The 14560-nt window shown below is 44.3% G+C and overlaps 1 protein-coding gene across 6 annotated transcripts in view; it reads left to right on the top strand.

Annotated features, from left to right (window-relative positions):
• Nucleotides 1-13779, top strand: part of KIF17 (kinesin family member 17) — a 46271-nt gene extending 32492 nt beyond the window's left edge. The window contains exons 8-14 of one of the 6 annotated variants that reach the window (XM_082205644.1): nucleotides 905-999; nucleotides 2998-3131; nucleotides 5038-5269; nucleotides 7719-7977; nucleotides 9042-9112; nucleotides 10098-10215; nucleotides 12149-13779. In XM_082205644.1, the coding sequence (XP_082061770.1) occupies nucleotides 905-999; nucleotides 2998-3131; nucleotides 5038-5269; nucleotides 7719-7977; nucleotides 9042-9112; nucleotides 10098-10215; nucleotides 12149-12348 (1109 nt within the window). In that variant the 3' untranslated portion in view covers nucleotides 12349-13779. Of the gene's footprint in view, nucleotides 1-904; nucleotides 1000-2997; nucleotides 3132-5037; nucleotides 5270-7718; nucleotides 7978-9038; nucleotides 9113-10094; nucleotides 10216-12148 lie in introns of all 6 variants that reach the window. The other 5 variants (XM_082205643.1, XM_082205646.1, XM_082205645.1 and 2 more) reach the window with 5 other exon arrangements.
• Nucleotides 13780-14560: the final 781 nt, after the last annotated feature.

The following is a 14560-nucleotide window of genomic DNA, read 5'->3' as shown; positions in this document are numbered from 1 at the left end:
CAAGACATCCTCTTGTTTGAGCCCAGGGCCTTACTTATGAGTAAGGTCATTCCCCATTCTGGCGTTAAAATCCCCACATACAATAAGAAGGTAGTTAGGATATCCAGTAGAGACTCTGTCCAACACTCTCCTATGCTTTGCCAAATCTCTGCTGTCATGTCTGAGGGTGATACAAATCAACGGACGCAGCTTGTGAGCCCGGATGGTTAGCACCTGGTCCTCTATCTCTGTGATCTCTGCATCTACAGTGACAGATTTCTGAATAGCTGAACTGCCACTTCCACGTCTGAGCAAGGAAATTTTCTGGGCAGGTTGCTCCCATGTCCTAAAGCCCTGGAGCTTTAGAGAGTTTGTCTCCAGGAGCCAAATCTCCTGCAGACAGACTATGACAAATGTGTGTCGGTACCTTTTAAAATCTGAGTCCGCTAATTTGTTCCTCCAGCCTGCAATATTCAAGATAAAAGTTTTAGGGGCTGGGCTAATTCTTTAATGGTCAATAGTCAATCTGCAAGAGAATCTACCAATAAGGTGTGTCTGTTTCCTACCCGCCAGTTGGAAATCGACAGCTGATGGTATTCATCTATACCTTTTAACCTGAGGACCCTCTTTTGAGGCAACTTCTGTGCAATATGACGAGGAAGAGACTGGTTCTTTAAAGAAATCGTGATTGCTGTTGTTGCCTTTTAGAATGTTTTAAGGCTTTGTTATTATTATTGCTCTATTTATTATTCTGTTGTCTTAGTTATTGAAAGTGCCCACAGTATTGTATGGAAGGCAAAGTAGATATTTTAGAAGTCAATATATAAATGTATAAAATTGCATCACTCTCAGTCAAAAACTACTGCCTCTCTCAAGCTTCAGGATAAAACTCATTTTTTCTCTGCATTTCCTTTATTTTCTCTAGAAACCACCCAGACAGTTGAAGCCATTGCTGACCAAGCTTCTTTGCCTCCAGGCCTTGCTAAAGAAACTGAAGTGTCAGCCAAGGTACCCAGGAAGGTGAACTTCCCTCAACAGATGAAATGATGGCCATGCATACAAATACTTCTAAAATGACACAGGGTCTGTGTAACGTGAACCACCGATGGCCATGCAGAGTAGCTCTGTCACCGGAGACTGGAGTGTGTTTCAGTTGGAGGCGATTTGGATTTAATAATAATAGCCATTTAATAATATACCATTTATATCACTGCATTTAGGTATCATGATAGAAACCATGACTTTTTGTCGACTTAGGTACACCCTCCTCCCCTTCCTTTCCCCCTCTTTAGAAGCAGCTGCAAAGAGACTGGCCACTTCTGCTTCTGTCTTTGACTGACTGCAGTTTAGCATCATGCCCAACCCTAAACCATGGTTATTCTTAGCTATGGGCTTGTGAAGCAAGCCAACTTATTAAACCAAATTTTTAAGTAGGTTTGTTAATATTTATTGTGTTCTTTATGCAATAAGCTGTGCTTAATAAATAAAACCCCCAGATGTGAATGCTTCAAAATTTCTCTTTGCAGCTACAGCATAGGTGGGAGAAGAGAGGGGAGGGGAGCGTCCAAGCCCAAGGCCTGCCTCTTCTGATTACTGCCACAATAAACTGTGGATTATCATGACATTGAAACATAGCCCTTGGTGTAATTCTTACAAGAGCCAGGTAAATTAGGTCAGCAAGGGCAGATAGTGACTTCCCGAAAGCTTTTTAGCAGGTTCACAGCAGAGCAGTCTTTTAGTCACAAACCACTTCTCAACCATTATATCTTACAGGTTAGCCCTGCTTGAATATATGCTTTGTTGTGGTGTACTCAGACACAGCAGTGGCATCTTAAAGACAAACCAATTTATTTTAGTATAAGTTTTCAAGGACTACTCTAATCCATTATACCAACTCCAAGTTATTAGAGGGACCCAGTGGTGGCCCATCCTGTGAAGTGAAGTGAAACAGAAATGTGCGTCTGCCCCCCCCCCCCGACTGCTGCCACCAGAATGCCTCCTTTCGCTGATGCTTTAAGCACCCTTCGTGGTGCTTAATTATGGGATTCAAGTGAATTTAATGAACTGTGTCCAATGTAACAAGTGATTAAAGCCAGTACTTTTATATATTTAGTTCCATGAGATAACTTCGAGTAAGGAATTATACTTGAAGTTAATAGGTATTCTCCTGGATTAAAACAGTTTTGAAAACCAGACTAAGGGCTCATCCAGATGTCTGCTTCTCCCACGATTTCTAGGCATGGGTCTCAGAGGTTTTCCCCAGGAAAACCCGTTGTTTACTGCTGAATCGGAACAAACATCAATCCTCAGAAAAACCAATTGTTTGTTCCAATTCTACAGTAAGCAGCGGGTTTTCCTGGGGAAAGTGGTGGGACAAAAAAAGGACCTCTGTGACCCATACCTAGAAATCATAGGACAAATGGAAGTGTGGATGAGTCCTTCAAGCACATGTATGTTTATTTAGAAGTGAGTCCCACTAAGGTCTCCAGTAAGTGGTATAGGATTACACCCAGGCTTTGCTCAGGAATAAATCCCACTGAAATAAGTGAGACTAATTCTGGGTAAACATGCTTTAGTTGAGATTCCTACACTGCAGTGTGCATTGTGAAGTCAGCAGCTCAGTTTCTCTGCTGGTTGATAATAGAAGCATTTCACTGTTGCCCAGCAACTTCAGGGCATGTCCAGGGAGCAAACGGTTTCCTCTCCCTTTCCTCTCCCAGAACCTTGCACAACAGCTGGGTTGGCTGGGACTGAAGTATGGCAGCAGCAAAACCAACAGCAGTAGTAACCAAGCACTGGGTGCACAATGCTCCAGCAAGCCTTGACCTCAGACTTCAGACTGTGTGTCCAGTGGATGGGCCAGTCTTTGTTTCCTTTCTCCCAATCCCTTCTGGGAGACAGGCAAAATATAGGATGTTGAATTTTGGAAACTTGTATGTGAATCAGCTTCAGTCCATCCCTCAATGTGGATATCATGCATATTCAGAATGGCTGCCTCCCATTTTCCCTTACACTCAGGAGTCCAACACAACTGAGCCGCCTGTTCCTTCTGTGGCCCAGAATTTGGAGAAAGCTGTCAGACCGGGGACACCTGGGACTGATGTGGCTGAGGAACTCCCAGTGGCAGTGAACCAGCAGCAAGTACTTGCCAGGTTGGTGTGAGGAATAGACAGACCATCAAGGGGTGCAATGTTTGCTGGACTTGCTCATTGGCTCCGATCCAGAGAGGCTCCCGTGTGGGCCCTCGAGGCCTGAAGCAGACACTGTTCCATTTTCCTTCCATGTTGGGGGAGTGGAGTCCCCGCATGCACCTTCATTTCATTTCATTTTTAATGTGTATGCCCCCTTTCTATATCTATGCACAAGTCAATTTACAAGCTGAAGAAAGAACAAAAGATCATGCACCTCCTCCAATACAAAAAAGTCATAAAAAACCTAACTTTAAAATAAACAACTTACATCATATAAAGTAATCCATTAGAATATAATAGTGCACAATAAAATTAAATGTCAGTAAATAAGAGTGAATTTCTGTTTAATTGTTAACAATTACAATAAATAATTGCTAAACTATAATCAATAATAATAATAACAGCAAGCCACAATGCATAAAATAACACAATACATACAAAACCATGTAAAAGGATCAAACTGAGAAACAAAGACGCACAACTTATAAAATTATTAAAAAAGAAAAGCCCTGAACTCCCCTCTTTGCCTCTGCTTCTGCTTGTCTTACAAGTCATGGTCTGGGGGCGGGGGCGGGGGGGGGCGGGGAGGCAAGGCAGGTGGGAAAAGCCATTGCCTGGTGGCCAACACAGTTTCTCTCCCCACACCTTGACTTGGCATGCCAAGGCAATGTCTGTGGAGGATTCTGTTGTTCAGAAGGTAGAAGGTCTGTGACCTGAATGGCAACTTCTTCCTCCCTCAAGACAGTGGCTCCTCAGTTGCTCCTCCTTTGTCCCCGCTGGCTTTTCCACCTTCTTTCCTTCTCAGCCTCCCTTGGCTCAGCTTCTCAGCAACCCGCTGTGGTCCAGAGGATCTTGTTTCAGCTGCCTCTCCGGCCAGCCTTTGAAGTCTCTCTCCCTGCTGACCCCACTTCCTGCTTCAGTTCCAACAACCTTTGAATGTGCAGGCTCTGCCGGGCATGAAAAATTATTTTCCCTTTTGGAGGTATTTATTCTCTTCAGTGCACTAGAACATTGGTTCTCAAACTCTGTTTTGGGGGGTTTTTGACAGAATTATTGAGGTTTCTCAGTCACAAAATCAGAAATAGTGGGAAGTTTCCCTAAAACTGCAAAATATCCTGCCCATTATCACCAGTATTCTCCTACAATGTGTTGCAAATAATAATAATAATAATAATAATAATAATAATAATAATAATAATAATAATTAATTTCTACCCCACCCATCTCTGGCACAGTCTCAGTTTAGACTTACACACTATAGCTTTATTTTTCCCCCTTTTAATTTTTCCATTTTACAATGTTTCAACAACAATAATTAAATCTAAACAAATTTAACCTACATTTATTTGACTTCCCTCCCCCTTGCGGTTCCTTATTTTATATCATAATCATACTGCATAACCAGTTCAAACCTATTTACAAATTTATCATTTTTACTCCCGTTATTTCTTACTGCTCATGTTTATGTCAATCCTACTAACATTTTTAATTGCTTACAGTTTGTCTTCGTATATTCCCACACTATAAGGAATATAAGGCACATACAAAGCATTCTTTTCTTCAAATAATTCTGGGCACTGTGTTTTTTAAAGGTTGCTGGGAATTGTAACTCTGTGAGGAGGAAAATCTAGCGCCCAGAATGGCTTGAGGGGAAGAATGTGCTTCATATCTGCACAGCCTAAGGGGAGCAGCTGGGAAGCTGAACAGGACTGGCCAGCACCCAATAATCTTTTGCAAAGTTCAGGGGTTCCAAGTTTCAGGGATCCTCAGCAGACAAGTTAGTGGCAAAATGGAGGTGGGAGAGACTGAATATAGAAAGTTGGGCAAGCTGTGCTTAGAGCTAAGACATTGCCTCCGACCCTCTTAGACTGCAGATGCTGGAGCAGCAGGTGGTGGGAGGTGAACAGGCCAAGAACAAAGACCTGAAGGAAAAGCATAAACGGCGAAAGAAAATTGCCGATGAGCGGAAGAAGCAGCTGCTGGCAGCTTTGCAGAAATCAGATGAGGACAGCAGTGACTGGGTCCTGCTCAACGTCTATGATTCCATCCAGGAAGAAGTGCGAGCCAAAAGCAAATTGTTGGAGAAGATGAAGGAAAAGGTGATTCCTTTCCCCTCTGAAGTCTTGTACAGTGGTGGGTAAGGACAGCTATCCACACCACATTTAGATACGCAAGGGCATTGTGCAGTAACGGACTTAGGATCAGGTCCTTCTCACCATGACCTTTAAAGCAGGGGTTCCCAAACTATGGTGCCTGGACCGCCATTCAAGCTTCATTCAGGTTGTCTGTGCCTTGTCCATGTTCAGTAGTCATTGGTTTTAATGGTATATTTATTGTTTCTTTAAGTTCTTACCAGTGCCAGATTAAACCCTGTGGAGGGCCCTGGGCAGCTGAAATCTTGCAGGTGCTGGGCTCCGTTTCTGAGTCAATGCAGGTTTCTCTTCCAAATTCAAATTCTTTCAAGATCAAATCAATATAATTTTAATCCGTTGTTGTGGGATCCCTAAAAGGCGTGGACCCCTAGGCCAGTGCCAACTGCCTATTTGGTAATCCAGCAATGCTTCTTACATTGTATTGTTTTACAACTTAAATTCCATAAAATTCAAAAAGCATACAGCATCTCACACAGCGCATTGAAATTGTTGTAACAGGCAGAAAAATGATTAAGTTGTCCACCAAGACCTTCAGCAATTTTCTAGATTGAGAAGCATTGCTTTTCATACTAATATAAGTAGTGTTAGTAGTATCACCACCATTTTATTTTGTATCTACATTTAGTTTGATTTTTTAAGAGGAGAAAGGGTGGTGGGGAGAGAGGAGAAAACCAGAGAGGTCTTATGGAAATGAGGGCAGAGCTCCTTTACCAGAAATAGTTGTATAGAAAAGGGAATTTGCAACAGGTTTAGCTTTCCCCACCCTGCAGAACAAGCTGCAACCATTCAAGTTTAAAGGAGCCAAGACTACCTCCATATTTGACCAAGTGGTATGTCCCTTGCATGGAGAAGATGGAGAATGCTATTGGGTGACAGAGAGAAGGCGGAACTGCTCAGCATCTACTTTGCCTCTGTCTTCACCAAAAAGGAAAGCAATGCTCAACCTGTGAGAAGGATCTCAGGGTCTTGGTAGACCACAAGCTTAACATGAGTTAATACTGTTTTAGACTGTATCAACAGAAGTGCCCTACCTGGACTCTGAGATCATCCCCTGAGGCCCTTCTTCATGGGCCTCCTCCATGAGAGTTTCGGTAAGAATGTTCCTTTTCTGCAGTGGCTCCCCATTTGTGGAATGCTCTCCGTAAGGAGGTTTGGTTGCCACCTTCATTATACACCTTTACGCACAGGCAAAAACGTTCCTCTTCAACTAGCACTTTGGCTAATTAATATCCCATAGCCCTTTAAATGTGTTGTAGGAGTGGGGGGGGGGAGGGGATTATTGGTTTAGTTCTTGTCTTTATTATGTATTTTGTGTTTTTTATCTTGCATTTTTTGTTGTGAACCTTCCTGAGATCTACAGATGAAGGGTGACATAATAATAATAATAATAATAATAATAATAATAATAATAATAATAATAATAATGTATAGTGTTCTAGTCAAGGGAAGTAGGGTACTTCTGTTGATAAAATAGTATTAGTATACATCACAGTGTTAACTGTACACTGTGCACTTATACACCTTTATGCGCCAAGGGAAGTAAAAGTCCCACTCTATTCTGCCTTGGTCAGACCCAACCTGGAATACTGTGTCCTGTTCTGGGTGTCACAATTTAAGAAAGACGTTGACAAGCTGAAACGTGTGCAGAGAAGGGCAACCAAGTTGATCAAGGGCCTGGAAACCAAGCCTTATGAGGAATGGCTGAGGGAGTTGGGGATATTTAGCCTGAAGAAGAGGAGTCTCAGAGGAGAGATGATAGCTATCTTCCATTATCAAAAGGGCTGTCACATGGAAGATGGAACAAGCTTGTTTTCTCCTGCTCTGGAGGGTAGGACCCAAACCAATGGCTTCAAGTTACAAAAAAGGAGATTCCAACTAAACACCAGGAAGAACTTTCTGACAGTAAGAGCTGTTGGACAGTGGGATGGTCTCCCTTGGGAGGTGGTGGACTCTCCTTCCTTGGAGGTTTTTAAGTAGAGGTTGGATGGCCATCTGTCACGGAAACAGCATTTCCATCTGGCTTCCATCACACCAGAAGCGGTTTATGCTGACCACATGACCCGGAAAGCTATCTGTAGACAAACGGCGGCTCCCTCGGCCTGAGAGCGAGATGAGGTTTATGACTGATATTGTTGATTGTTTGTCGTATTTCTTTTTGTTATGTTTTCACTTTTTGTTTTGTTAACAATAAATAAAAAGTTGTTTTTTAAAAAAAAAGTTCTGTAGTTATATTATGATTTTCAACTGAGCTAGTTCCATGCCCATCATCAAGTGCAAGCTCCTCAGGTGATGCTCATGCAGGTGTGAGCCAGCCCTATGATAGGCTCAGGTAAGGACTCTGGATCCCAACATTTTACTTAGTTCTTATTCCCATAACTGGCTGCTTTCTTCCCAGCTGAGGGTTGCTGAGACTGAAATCAAAGACCTTCAGTCCGAATTTGAAATGGAGAAGATTGATTATTTGGCCACTATCCGCCGCCAAGAGCGGGAGCTCCTCCTTTATCAACAGCTGCTAGACCAGGTGCAACCCCTCATACGGCGGGACTGTAATTACAGCAACTTTGATAAAATCAAACGGGAGTCCACGTGGGATGAAGAATCAGGCTGCTGGAAAATCCCAGAGCCTGTCACTCAAAAGACCAGCCTCCCTGCAGGTAAGAAGAACAACTCGGAATTACCATGTTGCATTGCTCTGGTTGCCCATTCATACAAAATGGAGCAAAAATGGTCTCCCAGGATTTTCACGTAGGTTTCACTCACTTGTTAAGGACTTCTTGGGTATCTTATTTCCTTCATGGTCACTCTGGGACTATTTAAAATACTTTTCACATCTCACCTTCATGCACAGTGAAATCGGGAACAGGCTTCAGGCTCATGGACTTGGAGCTAAGCAAGATGTGTGTGGGGTGTGTGTGGATCTACTTACTGCGTTCAAAATGGAGTTCTCAGAGTAGGGGAGCAAAATGTGACCCCTTCCACCACTACGCTTTGTTCCTTTAAGAGTTTTTCTCTCTGCCCAGCTCAGTTCTGGTATGGAAACCAGCTGGAGAGAGAACAACTTAAGAACTGCAGAATGCAGCGAGGTGTTGCTTCTCCAGCTGAAAAACCCCACACATGCCTACTCAGAATTAAGCCTCATTCTTTTGCTCACAGGTAAGTGTGTACATGACTACAGCTATATATGAGAAAATCCCTATTGGTGCTAATGGAGATTTCCTCCCAATGCAAATAGCAGCTTCAAATGAAGGATTTTCCTCAAGAGTTCTGGAGAGTCCTGCCTGCCTGTTGTGATCCCAATAATCACACCCACCCACAATTAATGTTTGCATTTTTTCAAAAATGATGCCTTAAATGCTCCTTGCTGCCCAGGGCTCCTTTGGGAGAAAGGGTGGATGGTGATGATGATGATCAATAGAAGGTTTGTGAGAAAGAGACTAAACTGCTCAAGCCTCAGGTCAAAATATGAGTCCTGACCAACCAATCGACATTTGCCCTCTGATTGGCTTCCACCAATTAAGCAACAGCAACTGTTGTTGACAAATGAACGGATGGAATTTATTGCATCCCCGCTTTGAAAACGTGTAGAAAGCAAGCTGTTAAATAGGCCTTTGTAAGTCTATGCACATATTGGATCCTGGCCCCAGGTGACATGAAACTAGCAGAGAAATGAGCCACCACTGAGGCTGAGAGCCACCCTTACTCTTCTTTTCCATAGCAGTTTCATCACTGTCACAGACCAAAGCAGGCAGGAAGAGCTCATCATCAGAGAATGGAGATGCAGCAGCAATGGTAAGCTAAGGAAGGGTACTTGGGCAATACTGAGAATGTTACACAATGTACACATAATAAATGATCCAGCGTGCTTCACTGGCATGACAGCTGGGAGTCTGCGCTGAAGGTAAAACTTCAGGGGATTCTGTTGATCTCCAAGCTGGTTCACACATTGCCTTCATAATGAGGGGAAAGAGTGAAACTAACGCCCTACTGCTTGGTCACTGGAAGAAGATATTAGGGGTGGGGGCTTGAGTGCAGGCAGGGTTTAGCTCCTGCCTTCTTCCAGCAGCCAAGGCAAAGGTGCAGTAGCAGCGGCAGCAGCAAGGAATAGGCCCTATCTCCTGCATTCTTTAGTTTAGAGTACAATATATGAATCAGTCCCCAAGTCAGTGTGGAAGGCTCAGACCGACCAACTGGGAGCAATCATGGTCATGGTGAAGCCAGACCCTCTTGCTGTGTTAATGCTGTGAACTCCTCCATTGTAGGCTCAGGTTGTAGATATGTGTAAATAGGACACCACAGTCTGTGCTGCACCTCATTCCAAAAGATACACAAACTCTGGGTAAACTCCTTGAATCCCTGGAATCTCACACTGCTCAGAGTGGGGTGGCATGCAACAATATTTTCCGATTTTTCATGTTTAACCAGAGTGCATACATTCCACAGTGCTGTTACTCCCCCAGAAATTAAATGAGAAGTTAATCTCTTCTACACACAATGGCTTTTCATAGGATACATTAAGTAAGCTCTCAACCCTCTCATTTATACCCCATGGATAACTTGGTCTGGATTAGATTATTTTTTCCATGGCTTGTAACCTAGTTTTTGGACACCAGTGTGGAAACTGGACAGAGAAGTAAGTGTAGTTTAGCAAGTTAAAAGTGGGGCTGACATGTCAGGTTTCAGCCTCAGTTTCCCTCATGCGTAAAATGTGAACAGTAGTGACCTCTTTAGGTTAAATGATGATAAACTGGTGACTGCTTGGTTATGTTCCCAGCAGGAAGAAGACCGCTATAAAGTGATGCTGAGCAAGAGTGATAGTGAGAATATTGCCAGTAACTATTTTCGCTCAAAACGAGCAAGCCAGATTCTCAGTGCTGACCCCATGAAGAGTCTAGGTAAAGCCCTTCATGTGTTCTTTCCTTTTTTTTCCAAAAGGTTTGCCTGACTTCTACAGAATACTCAACATTTGTACAGTACTCTTAAGGTGTCCAAAAGGTTTCTGAAATATTATTTCAGTATTCCTTACAACAGAGACAGGAACACTCCTACTTGTGGGAGGATCTTGGCTCACCAGGGGATCCAGTTTTGTCTGCACCAGAACCACCTGTCAACACAAGAGTGCAAGGGCAGAGTTCAGTTCTGCCTTGGCTGCAACTGCCTATTCCCAACAGGGAACATGAGCTTGCATAATTTCTTCCCCTCCTCCCCATTAAGTGACAGGGAAGGGAGAAAGAAAGGTGCCTTTTGCAAGCATTGGCAGTGGGCAGGAGGAGTCCCAGCTGCTCCTTTCCCCCTCTACTAGACTTCTAAAGTTCAAGGTTGTAGCAGCTGAGCAGGCAAACCTTTGGAAGGATTGGCCCTGTGCACTAGAGTGTCCATGCAGTTCAGGTCCTCCAAGGCTGCAAAATACTTTGTAGCAGCACACACTCAGCAGACTCCTTTCTCAGTAGCCTTTGCCCCCCCCCCCCACTCTCTACCCTCTACTTCCTTTTTATGTGGATAATGTTGAGAGCCTGCTCTGCAAATGCCCACTGTAAAAAAGGGAGTACCTTCAAAATGCTAAAATCTCAGTCTCTCTCTTCCCCCCCTCCTGTTGATGGAATCTTCTGTTGATGGGATTTTCCCTCTCCAATTCAGTAGCACCTTGCAGATGGCATTGCTGTGGTGCCATGTAATTGACAGGCTGTACCCACTTGTCAAATTTGTCCCATGAGACCAATCATGATAAGGATCTGGCCAAAGAGGTTTCTCTCCATCCCTGCTCTACAACAACCCAGGATGATAGGCCAGGAAGTATTATTATCTCTGTTTTGCAAATGACGAGCTGCGTTGGAGGGACTGACGCACCTACCAGCAAGTCCATGACAATCCTCACTTCCAAACAACCTGTTTATTGAGCATTCATCCTGATCTGGTTGCAAAGAGGTTGCAAAATCTGATTTTGCAGTAGTTCTGTTGTGCAAAAGCACCAAATTGGAATTAGTTTCAATGTGAATTTGGCATCATGTGATTGAATCCCACCCAAACAACAGTCTGTAAGGGCCCAGTGACAAGACTGAAACTAGGGACTTACTGCTTAATAGTTTCCTGGATGGCACTGTACTACACAAGGTCAGGCCTTATGCTGCAGTCCTACAGTCATTTAACTGAAGTTAATAGGACTTGCTTCTGAGTAAACATGGTTAGGACTGTGATGTTAGTATGTCACTGTACCTATTCCATATCATCAACATCCTCTGTTATTATACAAGTATCTAATATGCACACATACACAATAGGCAATGTACAGGGTTTTGTTTTTTTTAAGCATGTCTCAAAATCTTTAAAAAGCATAGCCTCAAAATCTTCCTATATACATAACAATGTAAGGCTGTTGATGATGTAGTTCATGTGGCTGTCAGGAGGTGAGGGCAGGTGGACTGGGCAATCTGTTTAACCTATTTGCCAAACCGCTCTGTGAAGCACCTTCCCCCATCCATTAAACATGGCTGCAGCGAGGTTTAATGGAGGGGACGAGGAGGTGTGTCAGAAAACTACCCTCTGAAGGGGGTTCAGGTGAGCTGTGAGAAGGAGGGGATGGGAAGGGAGGTGAAGAGAGGGAAGTTGCAGGATTGGCAAATGGGTTGGTGAGTGGAGCGAGGTGGGACTGCAGCCCCGAGTATTAAAAAATATTTATGCTAAGTGATGTATAGGTTTCTCCAGGGAGATGTAGTGTTTCATGTTGAAATTAGACCAAGTATCTCAATGTTCTCTCTCTCTCTCTCTCTCTCTCTCTCTCTCTCTCTCTGTGTGTGTGTGTGTGTGTGTCTGTATTTTTGTCCTTTGCAGCTTCCCATAATTCTCCCCCTTTGCTGAACAACAATACCTCCATCCTGACTTCCAGCCTGGCTCCTATCCCCCCTGCCCAAACGGTGGAGATGCCCCAGCCACGTCCCTTTCGTCTCGAATCTCTGGATTTCTCCTCTCCGTCAGCCAAGACAAAGCGCAAGAAAAGCCGGAACAACTTGAGTGGCGGCGACCCTCTCTGACTGCTGTGGTTGTTGGTCTGCTTGCCAGGCTAGTCAACATCTGGACACCCTTCCTTGACCCCCATTTTGGGGACCATAGCTGCTTTTCAAAGGGATCCATGGCTTTTCTTTCCCTTTTGGGGAGAGTGAAAGCAATTAAATGCTGCTTCCCACAGACGATAGTGTGGTCAGCCCTCCATGTTCAAGGTGGGGCTGATACCTCTCTCACAGTTGCCTATTCCTTTGCCATTTTGTAGTGACCTTGCCTTTCAGTCTGCTCTTCCTCTCCCAATCATTGAAATGCACGGCAGCAGGAAGGGAACTCAAACCCAGAACAGATGGAACAGAATTCTTGGTGGTGGACCTTAAGATTATCCAAGTGTTGCCTTTTGCCTCCCTAATTTGTTGTAGGAAAGGACGCTAGTGGGCATAATCTGGCAGAAAATCCCAAAGCCCATTGAATAGCCTGTAACATCACTGCCCTGCCTGTTTAGCTCAGCTTAGATCCTGACTCTGCTCTCATTTTGGATTTTGAGGGATTCTGAAGCAGACAGACAAGAGGAGAAGGGAGACCCATTCTACACTCAAGAGCAGAATAGTGGCTGAAGGGGGCTGAATTTTGAGTAGTTGAGAAGAATAGTGCTCAAAGCAGAACCTGCGCAGTTTCCATTTATGCTGTGCTGGGTGGGGAATGCCTCCTGGGGGCTGCCTCCCTGTTAAGCAGCGTTCAAGGGGAGCTGAGAGGGCTGAGTAAGGCTGGGAAGCTCCACGGTCAGTATAGGCAGGGGGTCAGAGAAAGGTGGGTGTGTCTGCCCAGCTCACGATGCCTGGGCTTCCCCAGAAGCTGGACTCCAGAAGCTTCTCTCCTGCTCTTCACTCAGCAGCCCAGCATTTCATTGCAGCTCAGTTGCATCCGCATGTAGGGTGTTGGAGGGGAGGATTGCAGGGGGGCAGATAGACAGATTTCCCAGATCATTTCTCTTCTGCTCAGAAGGCACAGTATGGTTTTTCTACACCCCATTGTTCTTGGGGACATTAAATTAATTAATGTCACTTTCCAAAGCTCTTCAGTTTTACATTTTTAGCTAGAGCAATTTCTTGTCACTTCTGCAGCCTGAGATCACCTCAGTCCAGCAGGCACTTCCCTCCTCCTTCACCATAGCAAGAGAATACACTCTTACAACAGTTTCACTGCCACGCCTTAGCCACTGCTTTCTTCAAGCCCATTTCAAGATGGATGCCTCACCACAGAACATGGGCTTTTGATACTGCACAATAATTCACCAGCTTTGTGCACTAGATGAGAACAGTTGAAAATGGGAGTGGGAGTAAGAGTAGCACATTCATGTGGGAGTCAGATGTTAATTTAAGGTACTGCTCTCTGTCCATGTGTTAGTTGATTTCTTTGTTTTCACCTTTTATGTGAGCACAATAAACTGCCTGTTAATGAAACTTTAGCTTGGTTGCTCTTTAGCCCATGTTGTCCTCCACTATCCATTCTCAATTTAATTGTAACCCTGTGAAGAAATGTGCCATAAACAGAGGGCAGGGAAGATGAGAATCTCTGCTAAGAATCTCTGCAACCTTGGACACCAAGTGCTGGGGGTTCTGAATGACTTCCTGCCTTCTCCCTCCCAGTCCCCTATCTGGGATTAGCATGCAATATCTGCGCTTCCCTCATACCACAGATTGCTGGCAGGGCGGGGGCGCAGAGCAGAGCGGATATTCTGCTGGTCTGTGCCTCAGCCCAATCAAGGAGCTTCAAGTACAATGGGAGGCTGCTGCATACCAGTACCAAACTGCTGCATGTCTCCATCGGGCCAAACGTAGATGCCATATTTGCCCCTCCACATATGGTGGTGTCTCCAACCTTTATAGCGGGTGCTGGAAGACAGGGCTAAGAATGGCCAGGATGCAGTTTGTCTGACCAAATAGGTTAGTAAAGAGATGCTGCTTCCCAGGCAACCTGTTTATTGAGCCTTCATCCTGATTGGTTTGCAGGTTGGTTAGGCGGCCTTGTGTCAAGCACACGTTACCACACATTTTCCAGGGCTCGCTCTTATCACTTCCCTTACCACAAAAAGTCCAGTCTTTTGGGGAAGCGAGTTGTTTGTGCCAGAGCTGCAAATTTGCTTTAGTTGTGCAACCTGAATTTGCTGGCATGTGATTAAATCCTATGCAGAAAAAGCAACAGTCTGAGAGCACCCCTAGTTTCTCTTTAATAAGATACAAT

The sequence above is a fragment of the Podarcis vaucheri genome (genome assembly GCF_965113315.1).
Source record: "Podarcis vaucheri genome assembly, chromosome: 17".
Taxonomy (NCBI): Eukaryota; Metazoa; Chordata; class Lepidosauria; order Squamata; family Lacertidae; genus Podarcis; species Podarcis vaucheri.
This window is presented reverse-complemented; position numbering and strand designations above follow the sequence as displayed.